We start from the raw sequence: 14712 nt of genomic DNA, 5'->3' as shown, positions 1-14712 counted from the left end.
GAGACCTCATCTCTACAATAAATTAAAAAATCAGCCGGGCGTGGTAGCGCGTGCCTGTAATTCCGGCTACTCGGAAGGCTGAGGCGGAAGGATCGCCGGAGCCCAGCAGGTTGAGGCTGCGGTGGCCGGGAGCAGCCACTGCACTCCACACTCCAGTCTGGGCGACAGAGAGAGACTCCAACTCAAAAAAAAAAAAAAACTAAAAAACTAAACAGGATTACCTTTGAATTACCCACCTTCCTGATCTATCTCTAGTGAAATGTCAGCTCCATTCAGTAGTTAAGACGAATTATGATTAATAAAGTACTGTGCATATAAAAACTATTCATGCATTGTATAACAACAGAGTACTTTAGAACATGGCTGACAAAACAGCATTTAGTTTATAATTGTTCAACCTTGTTATATGCTTGAGGGACTCATTAGTTCCAGTGTAGTCTTTCCAATGTCAGAATGGGCTGACATTGGATTCCACGATTAGGATTAACCTGAAATGTGACTTCACTGTGAGAACACAGGAACTACTTGCTACTTCTCCCCACTGGAGGTCACTGTTACCTCGCAGTTCCATGGAAGAATCCCAGTTTGCGGAGGCAAAGATACTTTCTCTCTCCGGTCTGGCTATATTTACATAAAGAAATCAAACAATCATCAAATTTGAAACATACTTCAGATCCTGGGAAGATAAACTGTCCTTAGAAAATTCATCAGTGAAAATGACTTGTTTTCAAATACTTGTGTTTTATTTTTAAATTTTGTAACTTTAACAGTGGACACGTCATTATACATTTGCCCAAATCCATAGAATGTACAACAATAAGAGTGCACCCTAATATAACTGTGAACCCTGGGTGATAATGATGTGTCACTGTGGTTTTGTCAATTATAGCATGTAGTTGCTGGGGTTGATGGTGGAGGAGGTTGTGTGTGTGGGAAAACAACGAGCACATGGGATATCTCTACACCTTCCTCTCAGTTTTTCTGTAAGTCTAAAACTGCTCTAAGAAATAAATTATTTTTTAAAACTTCTAGTTAATTTTTTTACAAATCTAAGTACTTGTTTCATATATTGGGCAAGCTAATCCATTCAGAAAGAGAGAACATGGTATATAGCTGCATAGCTTTGGGCAAGTTCCTAACTTCACTAAGCTTCGGTTTGCTTATCTATAAAACAGATCATAATTATACCAACATCATGGGGCCATTGTAAAGATTAACCCACATTGTATGAAAAGTACTTAGCACAGTGCCAAGAACAAACAAGCATACAACATAAATGTCAATGTTCATTATTGTTATTCATAGAGCCAATCAGGAGAGTACTTACCTCCTGAGGCTGTGACAAGGTTTGAGTTCATATTTGTCAAGTACTAAGAGCCAGGTCTGCCACAGAGTGGAGACTATTTACATATTTATCAAAGGAAGGAAGGAAGGAAGGAAACACCCAAGATAAAAGCCCAAAGGTATCACATAAACACAGCTTCAAGACTGTAGAAACTTATCTATATTATCATATCAATTCAACATGCTTCTTCTAGTAGGCTGAAAAAAAGAGACCTGTTATCATTAACAGTTTTGAAATAACTATAACAGTTCTAAGTAACTTGGATTGCCAAGTAGTCTAAAGGGACAATCTAACATAGTCCTAAGTGAAATAACTCAGAAACAGGTTGAAAAATTACCTATTGGGTACAGTGTTCACTATTCGAAAAACTGCACTTGCACTTCCTAAATCTATAAAAATAAAAAGAAAGAACAACAACAAAAGAGAATATCTCTATATTTTAAAAAAGATCACTTCACAAATGGAATACATATCCTATGTTTACCTTTTAAGGATCTTGTTTCATCAGATTCTGCCTCATTTTGAGACCATCAGTAACCATTAATAAGTTAGATCGCTTGTGTCTTAGGGCCCGAAGTATTTGTCCTCCAAACCAGAATCATATCTGGCAACCATTACTGAAGAATCCAAGCAGAATCAACACAATGTCTTTCATGCAGTTAGGGTCATTTATTAAGTAAACATATAGAACGTAGGCGTAAAGATTTATAGCAATACTTAGACTCTAATGAATCTTGGGCAAGCCCATTTAACCTCTCCTGGATTTTAAACTGACCTCCATGGTCCCTCAGATCTATGTGTCAAGGTCCCTATTCTTTGAGTCACAACCTACAGGTCAGAGCACACCCCTTCAGTGTCCCATTCCATATGGAAACGACACGATAACCTGCACGCATCAGAATCCCTAAGTGGAGGAAGCCATGACTCATGGATTATATTTATGCTAGTATCCATATGAGTACATGTCGTCCTAACACCATCAATGGACTGGCAAATCAGACAATTTTCCCTATTAGAATTGCAAATTAGGTTGAAAGAATCCCTCAAATTAATACAAAATGCAAAAAGACATCACACAGGCTGTGTCTCCACATGTAAGGTCACATGAGGACCCAAGGATACTTAGGCACATAAGGAAGCAATGTACTGATAATATTTACAACATATAGCATTTTACATTTCAGAAAGCACTTTCGCACATACATAGTACTTTATTTGGCCCTAAGAGCAACCTTGTGGGGGGCGGTAGGGGCGACGCAGCTGCAGAAACTGACATGCATACACTGTTAGGCAAAGAACATAAACTCCCGAGTCAGGACTAGAAACCACATCTCCTGACCCCAGTGGTCTGTCTTGAACAGGATATCTAACTGCAAAGCATGAAGTTGGCTGTGACGGGGCAATCCTTGGTGGTGGTTTCGAGTGCAAGCTCAGGACCCACTACTGGATTCAAAGCCCAGTTCTTACTGCGTGTAGATCTTGGACAGATTAATTAACCCTCTTGCAATTAATTAATCTTAAAAATTAACCCTCTTGTAGATTAATTATCCATCCCTAATAAGTAGAGATTATAGTACCTGCCTCACAGCTGACACTGAGACCTTGAATGCATCTGATATATGCATCCTCCATGTCCTCTGCATAGTCTAACCAGCCTCTGCTCCAGTTGCTGGCAACCATTACTGAAGAATCCAAGAAGGTGTGGTCTGAAAGCACTTCACCCTGGGCCAGTGCATCCCACCCTCGCTCCAGAATTCTCCAGCATGTTCAGACCTGCATAGGCACTAGCATTTATGTCCATACAACTGAAGATGTCAGGAGTTTAGTCACCCTATGGGGCCCCTTAACCAGTGGGGATGGCTCCTAGTAGATCAGTGTCAGTGCCCTCTTAAGTCTGATAGGCAGGCAGCTCTAAGGTCACCCTGCCCAAAATAGTCCGCCTGGCAATGTAAACTTGTTGGGCTTCCTTCCTTTCCTATCTCACACTCCTCAGGTCCTCATGCCTATGTCCCAGAGTCAATTCCCAAGGCAAATCACCTGCACATGTGCTCTGGTCCCCGGTTCTGCTCTCTGGTAGGAACTCAGAAACAACATTACTAAGATATGGTTCTGGGCACATACAGAAACTTATTTGTTATCAATTTTCTATAATAAACTCTGCATATTAAAAGTTTTCTCTATGTCTGTTCTCTAGAGTGAAGTGCTCTTGGTTACTGTCACCGAAGAGAGGGCAGAAAATGAGAAACAGAAGTGAAAGAGCCAATTACCACAGGGCAAAGACCTGGAAGAGGCTTCCAGAGCCAGGTACTGACTTGGGACAGCCTCAATGCAAAGGACGTTAGGCGGTTTTCGGTCATACACGAACAAACCATTTAAAAAAATGTATGTCCGTGTTATTGACCACAATTAGCGCATCAAAAAAAAAACCATAATTAGCTCATCAAAACAATTACTTAACTCTATTTTTGCTTTTACTAAAATGTTTTAAGTGACTTGATATGTAAAAATATTAACAGGAATAAAGACAGCATATAAATATAGCAAAAATCATAATGGTGGTCTGTGAAAAATTGAAGTCTAGGAAAATAATAAATAAAGGTACATTTTACAACCATCATGTTTTAGGTAAGTGGGTAGGAGCATAGTTTGGTCAATTATATTTAGAAATTTTGCTATCAAGTATGTAAACCACTCTCTTACTTAGGAACACAGACTTGATATACAACATTAATATTTTTAACTATATTGTTTTAATTTTTAGAAAGAGGAAATAAAGATATTTTCTCTTATCACAACAAATAACAGAAATGGCATAAAATTATCAGAATTTTAATTCTACTGAGAAGTTGAAACAATATACACATAAATGTGATTCATTCATGTAATTGGTCAAGGACACCCAGAATTCCACATACACAGTACACTGGAACATGTCTCCATGGCTCTATGTCCTGAATGGAGACAGAGCATATTCATATCACAAACAGAATTCACTAGTACCTCTACAAAACACTTCCTAAGACTGCCATGCTTGTAGAAATTTCTAATACAACATGCACTTACATTTTAAAATAATCATTAGCAAGGACAAAAGCTAATATTATCAACTCTGTTTTAAGAGAAACTTTGTTTAGGGCCAAAAAGTTACAAAAACTTTTCAAAATATACATCCACAAAGACTCCTCATTAGCTCATGTATCTTGTTGATCTTTTCACTGGAAAATACCATGAGGGTTACATTCACAAAGCCTGGATGAATAATACATTCTTTTCCACATGAGATTGTGGCAGAAAGGGGGCTGATATGAAAATCAAGCCGGGCTCGTTGACTCAGCCTGTAATCCCGTGCCTTTGGGAGGCTGAGGTGAGTGGATTGCCTGAGTCCGCGGGTTCGAGATCCACCTGGGCAGCGAGACTTCATCTCCACAATAAATCAAAATATTGGTAGCACACGCCTGTAGTTCCAGTTACTTGGAAGGCTGAGGCGGAAGGATCGCCGGAGCCCAACAGGTCGAGGTTGCAGTGGCCGGGAGTGGCCACTGCCTCCAGTCTGGGCAACCGAGTTAGACTCCAACTCAAAAAAAAAAAAAAAAAGAAAGAAAATCAATCAGCAAGTTCTGAAAACCCACCAGACTGGTTTTGCTCCTGGAAATGCAAAAGAGTGACCAATTCACAAACTTACCCAAATCCTCTCTTTTTGAAGTTATCAGTTTACAACCCCTGCTTGCTATGCATTTCCTGAAGACCATTTGTTCTTTGAAAATCTGATTTTGCTGAGTACAACCTCATGAATTCCAAAGAAAACATGTAATGGCTCAACATGACCCTCCCTTACCTAAACTAAGGTATAAGACCCCTCTCCTCTCTATTGGGGTGCTCGGCCTGGGAGCATTAGCCTGCCGAGTCACGCCAGCGCTAAAATAAATCTGCTACTTCCTAAAACAGGCTTGGTGTCATGGCCTCTCTGTGTTCCTGCTACAAGATGAAGGCTTTCACAGTATTCCCCATAGGAGAAATGTAGCCCTCCTAGTGTCTCTCATAGGAGTTATGTTAAACAGCCAAAAATGATTAATGCTTGGGCAATAGTGATCAAGTCTGAAAATACAGACTTAGCATGATGTTAGGTTAGTCTTAAAGAGAATTATAATGTTTTATGATTTCTTACTTTATTTTTTATTTATTTATTTATTTATTTATTTATTTATTTATTGAGTTAGAGTCTCACTCTGTCGCTCAGACTGGAGTGCAGTGACCACTCCCGGCCACTGCAGCCTCAACCTGCTGGGCTCCGGTGATCCTTCCATCTCAGCCTTCTGAGTAGCCGAAATTACAGGTGCATGCTACCACGCCCGGCTGATTTTTTTATTTATTGTAGAGATGAGGTCTCGCTGCCCAGGCGGGTCTCGAACCCGCGGGCTCAGGCAATTCACTCACCTCAGCCTCCCAAAGGCGTGGGATTACAGGCTGAGCACCAAGCCCAGCGATTTCTTACTTTAAAAAAAAGAAAAATTCTGGGCCGGCTCGGTGGTTCAACCTGTAATCCTGCGCTTTGGGAGGCCGAGGTGAATGGATTGCCTGAGCCTGCGGGTTCAAGACCCGCCTGGGCAACTTGGCGAGACCTCATCTCTACAATAAATCAAAAAATTAGCCAGGCGTGGTAGCGCACACCTGTAGTTCCAGCTACTGGGAAGGCTGAGGCGGAAGGATCGCCGGAGCCCAGCAGGTCGAGGCTGCGGTGACTGGGAGCGGCCACTGCACTCTCCCGGCCACTGCACTCCAGTCTGGGCGACAGAGTGAGACTCTAACTCAAAAAAAAAAAAAAAAAAATTCTGTTCCTATCTTTCTCCCATCTCTCTACCTTGTCTTCAACTAAGTTCAGATGATTGATAAACAATTCCTTGATGTGGTGATTCCTCTGAATATGAACGTGATACTCCAGAAGTATGTACTGTGGAAGGTCCCCTGAAAAGGCCTTGCCATTATAGAAGCCTGACTCCTAGAGCTCTCTGTCCTCTGAACACCACCAAGATGCTAAGTTGGTGGTTTCTTGTTGAATAAGGTACAAATAAAGTATTTATACATATGTATAATGATATATTGCCTAACCCCCCGGATAAATCTTTTTAAAAAGTGTAAATCATGCATTGTTAGTGGGGCAATAGCACCCCAAAGAAGTAAAAGTTGGTTCTTTTTTTTGGAAAGATCTAAAAACAATCTTACTCTTTTTATGTATAAAGCAGATATACATACAATGCAGCAACAGGTATATAATATTACTGTGGTATTAAAATTTCATGGAGCTGGGCTTGGTGGCTCAGCCTGTAATCCCGCGCCTTTGGGAGGCTGAGGTGAGTGGATGGCCTGAGCCCGCGGGTTCGAGACCCGCCTGGGCAGCGAGACCTCATCTCTACAATAAATCAAAAAATCAGGCGGGTGTGGTAGCGCATGCCTGTAATTCCGGCTACTGAGAAGGCTGAGGCCGAAGGATCGCTGGAGCCCAGCAGGTCGAGGCTGCGGTGGCCGGGAGCGACCACTGCACTCCAGTCTGGGAGACCGAGTGAGACTCCAACTCAAAAAAAAATAAAAATAAAAATTTCATGGGAAGGGTTAAGGGTCGGGGGGGGGGGACCCTAGAGTCTAGGGGGGGGGTGTTTAGATGATAATGCAAATAGCCTGAGAAACACTGCCATAAATGCATCTTCAGGTAGGAACAATGATTCAGACTGTTTTCCATAGTACTTTCTAAACTGTCTTACATTGTTGTAAAAACAACATCATATGCTAATAAATACAAGAGTTAAATATGCAGAAAAAGCTGTTTTCTCAGATGCGGATACCCTCTCTTAGAAAGTGTTAAAATTCTTAGAATATGAATTTTTTCTCCTCTTCCAGAATTCTATTATTTTCCTGACTGAATTCCGTTCCTGAAATAGCTACAGTATCACATGAAAAGCATTATCAGGCAACAGTTCAAAGGAACAAGTAGGGAGGGTTGTGCTCAAAAGGGCTGATCATTCCACATGCCCTGTTCACAACAAATTTCTTAATAAGAGCAAATGGACTTTATATTTTCTTTTTGTAATTGTCATATAAGAAGAGAATGAAATATTATTATTATTTATTATTGATTTTTTATTTTTTTGAGTTGAAGTCTCACTCTGTCACCCAGACTGAAGTGCAGTGGCCGCTCCCAGCCACTGCAGCCTCAACCTGCTGGGCTCCGGCTATCCTTCCGCCTCAACCTTCCAAGCAGCCGGAACTACAGGCATGCCCGTCTAATTTTTTTGATTTTTATTATAGAGATGAGGTTTTGCCAAGTTGCCCAGGTGGGTCTCGAACCCGCGGTATCAGGCAAGACGTTATTCTTTTTAGTACTCACCAGCAAAAAAAAAAGATAACCAACTGTAATATGCACTGAGAATAGCTGCCGCAAGTTTGCCTAAAAATTGGCATGAGTGTTTGAAATGGTGAAATGTTCCACATGCCACTATTATTATCCCAACTGCTCTGAAGACTGTGGTCCGGGGCAAGGATTCAGCCGGGGAATGCATTCCATTTCCTTTGGCAAGCACCACTCCCCGACTGGAAACATTCGAACAGAACAGCAAAGCGAATGTGTCTTAGTTAAAAGTGGTTTTACTACCTGTGCATCCTCCGGCGCAGGCGCCTGCCTGTGGTCTCCCTGGGTCATCACGGACCGGAACAGGCGCCAGAGAACTGAAGATGCGAGAAGGCACACGCTACCTACAACCCAGACATCTTTTCTTCTAAGTGTAAAGTCCATTCTCTGGGAGCTGCTGCTGATGTCAACTGGCTTTATATGCTCCTTCCCTGCCCTGATCTAGCACCACCTTCCCTGAGCACTGTCACTGCTGCTCTATTCTGAAGAGTGGGCTCCACCGAATTGCTGAGGGTTCTTGCGAAGTCCCGCAATGGACGTCTCCAGTTACACGATCAGCAAATAATCTGCCTCTTTAAAAGGGAAAATATGATGGCCTCGTGTGACAGATCTGAAACAGGTGTAGGAGCAGCAGGAGACCGGCTGGAGATAATTTACACTGCCGCGAATGTGCGTTTGTTCCCAGTTCAAGGGCTATTAGCGCCACTGTATCTGGCACCTGCTGGCTGCCGTGGCTGGGCCGCTGCCAGGGAGCTTTCCCCTGCCTTTACAGGGTGAGGAGCAAAGGGCTGGGGGTGGGTACATGCAACTTTAAAAATCGCAAAACCTCCACCCTCAGCCTTGTTATTTTAAGATCTAAGTTATAGTCATTGTGGATGGCGCTGATGGTACAATTTCACAGCAGTTGGTCAGGAAATTCCACCTGGTATTAAATCCACCAACTGCAATCAGAATAGGGAGATACACACTTTACTCCAACCCACTCTGTCCTTCTGCACATCCTGTTAAATATTTTGCTTTCTTTGGTCTTTGGATCATTCGTACCAGGCATTTAAACATTCCAAAGGCTGTGAGGACCCAAGTCTGCTAAGGTCATTCTTATTTCTATCCCACAGCTTTGAGATACCTCCTGCTTGGGATATGGAACAATTTAAATCTAGTTTTAAAAAGGAATTATTCCCTACCAAAGAAGACTTTTTAAAAATTCAACGATACATTCAGGATACATTAGGATACATTCATAAGTAATTTACTTAGAAGTCCTGTAAGCAGGGACGTGGAGTGGTGGGCCATGCTGATGTATTTCTGTGCAACAGTCATCCACACTCTCATGTCCTACAGCTTTGTCCTTGGGATTATGCCTTTTAGATGGAGGATAAGTAACTAGGGGTGAGCAGGAAGGTAGGGAAAACCAAGGGAAAAGGAGATGTACACAGATAACTAGACAACCTCAGACATGTAAGTAGGCTTGTGGATAGTATACAGAGACAGAACCAAATGACTGTCTATCTAAGTATATTATCTGGTACTTTTGTGTTTCATTAAGCAAGTAGAGAGATGAGAGGGAGAGAAAGAGAGAGAGAGAGGGAGATTGCACTAAACAGTAAATTAAATCTGAAGAAAGTACAACACAAGAGCTATTTGCTATACAGGTACTAGAGAACTACCACACCAAAAAAGCCACCCTAGATTTGACTATATAAAGATAATGCTAGTTATAGTTACAAAAGTCACTCATCATTTATAACTTAATGGCATAGACACAGTAGCTATTAAGCACATCACTCATATGAGTTAGATCAATTTTTAAAAGATTTTTTACTTGATTTCAATACCTTACTATAAGGTTATTTGCTGAAAACTTTTAAAATTCTACACGATACGTGGAACTTAGGTGATTTTGAACACCATTTGGAATGGTGAATAAGGAAAGTCATTAAGAAACAGAATAAGAAGGAAAGTAGAAAAATTAAAAGAACAAGATCTTAAGTAGAAAGAAGAAAAGTAGAATATGTCATATTTCATAAATTCAACAAAACAAAGAGGAAGAAGAAGATAGTTAAAAATAAATTCAGCGGAGAAAAAAATAAATGAAATAGAAAAATCTAGTTAAGAGCAGGAAAACAAAAAGTATCTGAGTTTTATCAAACTATTTTAACAAATATAAATTGTTAAATTTAAATATAATTCTTCCCCTATCAGGACTGGAGAGTAGTTACATACTCTTTGAGAAAGAACCTGCACTTCAAGCTTCTAGAACAAAACTTTCATGTTGGCAGAGTGTCTGAAATTCAGAGTAAATTCTTTTCAGCACACTGCAGTGCATATTTCAGTGCTAATCTTCTCACAGAGAGAAGGGATAATAGAGAAAGGTGAATATGTGGAAATAATCGACAAGCATTTTTTTTAATAGTCCCTGGAGAGAAAAAAGTGGTATTGAAAAGATTTACTAGCCGCGCTCGGTGGCTCAGCCTATAATCCCGCGCCTTTGGGAGGCTGAGGTGAGTGGATTGCCTGAGCCCGCGGGTTCGAGACCCGCCTGGGCAGGCGAGACCTCATCTCTACAATAAATTAAAAAATTAGCCACGCGTGATAGCGCGCGCCTGTAATTCCGGCCACTTGGAAGGCTGAGGCGGAAGGATCGCTGGAGCCCAGCAGGTCGAGCTGCGGTGGCCGGGAGCGGCTACTGCATTCCAGTCTGGGCGACAGAGTGAGACTCCAACTCAAAAAAAAAAAAGAAAAGATTGACTGCAGCCCCAGCAGAAGATGGAGATGTGTTAATCTAGCTCTGTCTGCATACCTGAAGACATCTGAGCTGCTGGAATGTTCTTCTCCACCCACTCTCTGCCAAGCCTACTGGCAGCCCTGGCACCCAGGGACTGAGCAAGTGGGGGTTCCAGGCCACTGAAAGGAGAAGAGCTGTGTCTCCGACATATGCACCCATCCATTCTACACATGCCCAGAGAAAGAGTCAGGGAAATTTATTGCTGACATCTCTGGGCCTTTCTCCACTTACAAATAAGAAATTGAATGGGGCAAATGGAACGCCTCGTTATTTCCTCCCACCTTCCCCACAGTCCTTGCAGGATTGAAGCCAGGAGGCCCAGGTTACAAAAGGGATATCAGACTTCCTGCAAAAGATGTTCTTTGAGGGTTTCTGTGATATAACATGCTCAGTTTTTCCTTCAGAAACATCCTAAAAATAATTAACTTCCAAATCACAGATTTATAACATTCTGGAGCAGTTGGCTATCACAAAAGTAATTATCCCTAAAAATGGTTGTTTCAACTTAGCACTATCTCGGTCTCTAAAGTGTTGCCTATTTATAAAAAGTATATCACAGAACTTGGATAAAAATGGTATTTGAAAAAAAATCAACTTCATATAAACGATTATAGTTAGCTGATGATTTCAGAGGTATCCAAAAAGAATATTTTGTCTTCTGTGCCCTACAGATATTTATGAACAGTGAAAGAGAAATCTTTCTGTTTAGTTATAATATTAACTGACCTAATCAGAGACTTTTCATGTATCACTTAAATTTTGCCTGTGGAAATTTCTTCTTGATCTATACTGAACTCACAGGGAAAGCAAAGATCTCAAAAAGCTGTTTCAATCTGACTCATTTCTTCTCTCCAGCATTTTAACATTTCTTATTCACTCACAATAAAAAGCCTTCTGACCTTTAACATACACTGTCTCTTTTTCATTGTTGCATTGCATTTCTAAAATGCTCTTCCGGCCGGACTCGGTGGCTCAGCCTGTAATCCCGCGCTTTGGGAGGCTGAGGTGAGTGGATTGCCTGAGCCCGAGGGTTCAAGACCCGCCTGGGCAACTTGGTGAGACCTCATCTCTACAATAAAAATCAAAAAATTAGCCGGGCGTGGTAGCGCACGCCTGCAGTTCCAGCTACTTGGAAGGCTGAGGCGGAAGGATCGCCGGAGCCCAGCAGGTGGAGGCTGCGGTGGCCGGGAGCTGCCACTGCACTCCAGTCTGGGCGACAGAGTGAGACTCCAACTCCAAAAAAGAGAAATGCTCTTCCTACCTGAAACGTGTTTTTCAAAACAGTAGCTGAGTAAAGAAGGATTTTTCCAAACCTGCCCAATAAGAATCACTTGTTCTGATTACTACAAATAATGATTCCCAGTCCTCAACCAGAATTCACTTAAATAGATCTGTTCGTTCTACAAACACTTTGGGTGCCTATTATGTGCCAGTCACTGGGAAAAGCAACTGAGAATACACAAAACGAGTAATATGAGGTAATGAGTAATGTGAGCTCTCAACCTTGAGGAGCCCTGTCTAGAAAAAGGTAGTAAATACATTCAAAACCACTGTGCTAGAATGCTAGAATGAAGGCATGGGCAAAGTGCTGTGAGGACCCTGCCAGGCCAGGAGCTGAGTAGGAACTGACTGGGCTATGACAGGGAGGGAATCAGTGCGGCTGCTGCTAATGTTTACTAAATGCTTACTATACTGACAGGGACTATGCCAAATACTTTATATTCGTTGTCATACTTAATTTTCACAACAGCTACCATATCCACTATTCAGATAAGTCAAGCCCATGGTTAAATTAAAAACTCACCAAAGAACAAGCAGCTGGAATTAGGCTTGGGACCTTGTTCTGCACAGAGAACACAGGTCCCACTGTCGCTATCAACAGCTCTTACACCTACCCCATGTGGAATTCAAGACCGTGAGGAAATTAGGAATTTCTTCTGCAGAACAACTGTGCCCCTCACAGCACTTCTCTGAATTTCAAGACCAAATCCATAATTTTACAGATGTCTTCTTCAAAGTGTGTTTCCACAAGCTCTCTTTATCACTCCTAAGCAACTAACCACAGTGCAGTAAATTGCAAGGAGAAATACATATTCAAAGGCCTCCTAATTATTTACCAAACTCAAATGTATAGTTCACACACAATTCTCAGTGAAACCAAATGGAAATGTGCCAATTTGTGAACTTTCTTTAATTCTACACACAAGTGAAAAAACAGAAATGGAACGGGTTGACAAGCGGCTCTACAGTGCAAAAAAGCTAAGGTGTAAAGATACTTTTCAGGAGACTAATTACCTCACTCTTTCCAGATCTTGAGTCCTGTTCACCAGAATTTTCTTCCAGAAAACATTTTACTTTCTCAACCTCTTCCATGCACTGAAAAAAGGCCATTTTTTCCAGCTGGCTGCTGTTGCAACATGTGTTAAATTCTTCCAACCTCTTCACTTTTAACATCTTGGTGGTGAGTTCAATTAAGTCACTGTCTGGAGTGTGGTTTTCATCTCCCTCTGTCTCTGATTTGTAAATCAACACACAATTGTGACCTTTTAGTGCTTCTTTCTCTTGACTGTAAAGAAAGGAAACAAAGAAAGTTCTTATCACTTTTACACACATTTGACTTCTTGGGAAAATGATCAGGGAGAATTTGGAAGTCTCTTCTATTAAAACTTGAGAGAGGATCCAAAATTATGATGAGAAATGCCAATATTCATATTGAGTTTCCAATGATGGAACTTTAAAAGGAAAAGGTTTTTTCACTTTCTCCTACAAGAGCAAAGAATAAGAAGCAATCTCAAGTTGCACTTTGTAATTAAATATTTCCCTCATTGCATAAAATAAGATGTTTATCAAGTGGCCAGTTTCAAGAGAGAATATAAAGTATCTTTGGGTTTAATCGGGAGTGCAGCTTTTACATCCCTTGGGAAAGGCTTACCATGGAAGAGGTCTCTCCTGCTTATCCTGGGGGTTTTGCCTACTTCTTGGGAGAGATCTCCACCAAATGAGTCCTTTTCCAGACATCTTCTCTGTCTACACCTTGGTGTTTATATTTGTAAAGAAATTTGTTTCCTTATAGTCCTCTCTCACGGGGAGTGTACCTGGACACCCTTTTTTGCAGTTGCGTCCTTTTGTTTTCCTTAAAATACTTTTCTTACAAATTAAGTAATGCAGAATATGTAATACTGCTTTGACTACAACATATACGCATGTATATATGTACACATCACTTGATTACATAAGGAGGTAGGAAGAAAAGAGGAAAAGAGATTTGAATTTGTGGTTGTTTCCAGGGCTAACTACTTGTGGCCCCCTTGTGGAGATCTTCTGATATTGCTTCTTGGAGCTTTTTTTCAACTTAAAAACCATCTGTAATTCTCTCCATGAAACTTTATCTTTCATTTTCTCAACTCCTATAGTAAAATGATACCCTTGAGTTCCAAGGTATTTAAAATTCACTGCTCTAAAAAAATTCTACTTATCCATACATTCAAACAAATCAAAATGCAAATAGCGTCAACCAGAGTTCTATAGATATATTGCAGGCCAATGTTAGCATTCTTTCAAATTGCCCTGAAAAAGATCATTATTAAAGTAAGAAAACAGATGCATGGCTATTTCTAAAACAAGCCGTGACTAAAATATAATGTTTAATTGCATATGGAATTCAAGTTGAATCAGAAAGTCACACAAAATTAACACCTTAAAACAAAAGTTTAAGTTCAAGATGTAATAATTTTGCAAAGAAATATTAAACAGTAAGCTCTACCTGAAGCTTGGTACAATTTGTTATTGAAGACAACATAGAAAGAAAGAGAAGGAGATTTGAGAGGTTGTAACAATAAACAAAAATAATTACCGCTGATAGGAGGACATCATAGAGTCTGCACTCCAAGTATAGAGTATATGTTCCAGAAAATCAAGGGAAATTTTCAGAAATCAAACTGACTACGAATGTCTCTGATAAAAGTCTTGACTCTCAGTCAGTATAAGTCTTCTGAAAAGACAAGTGTCCACTATGAGAGGAAGTATCTTCTCTCTCAAATGCCACTTTGAGCCCCTGTTTAAATTAACACTGCCCTTCATCTCATGTTGCTCAGCTGTTGCCTTCTTAGTCAGATGGGGAAGAACATTAATTTTAGACACCAGGATTCTCAAGGCTCGTGGCTCCATTTCAGAGGTCAGGTA

The 14712-nt window shown here is 40.8% G+C and overlaps 1 protein-coding gene across 1 annotated transcript in view; it reads right to left on the bottom strand.

The window, feature by feature from the left end:
• MYLK4 (myosin light chain kinase family member 4) overlaps positions 1-13089 on the bottom strand; it is an 81406-nt gene extending 68317 nt beyond the window's left edge. Inside the window, exon 1 of the mRNA XM_008054210.2 lies at positions 12826-13089. Within this exon, the coding sequence (XP_008052401.1) occupies positions 12826-12984 (159 nt within the window). The 5' untranslated portion in view covers positions 12985-13089. The remainder of the gene's footprint in view (positions 1-12825) is intronic.
• Between the last annotated feature and the right edge of the window lie 1623 nt (positions 13090-14712).

Source organism: Carlito syrichta, unplaced genomic scaffold, assembly GCF_000164805.1.
Source record: "Carlito syrichta isolate Samal-C Ts95f unplaced genomic scaffold, Tarsius_syrichta-2.0.1 Scaffold289250, whole genome shotgun sequence".
Taxonomy (NCBI): Eukaryota; Metazoa; Chordata; class Mammalia; order Primates; family Tarsiidae; genus Carlito; species Carlito syrichta.
The sequence above is the reverse complement of the archived record's forward strand: the minus strand, read 5'-3'. Positions and strand labels throughout refer to the sequence as shown.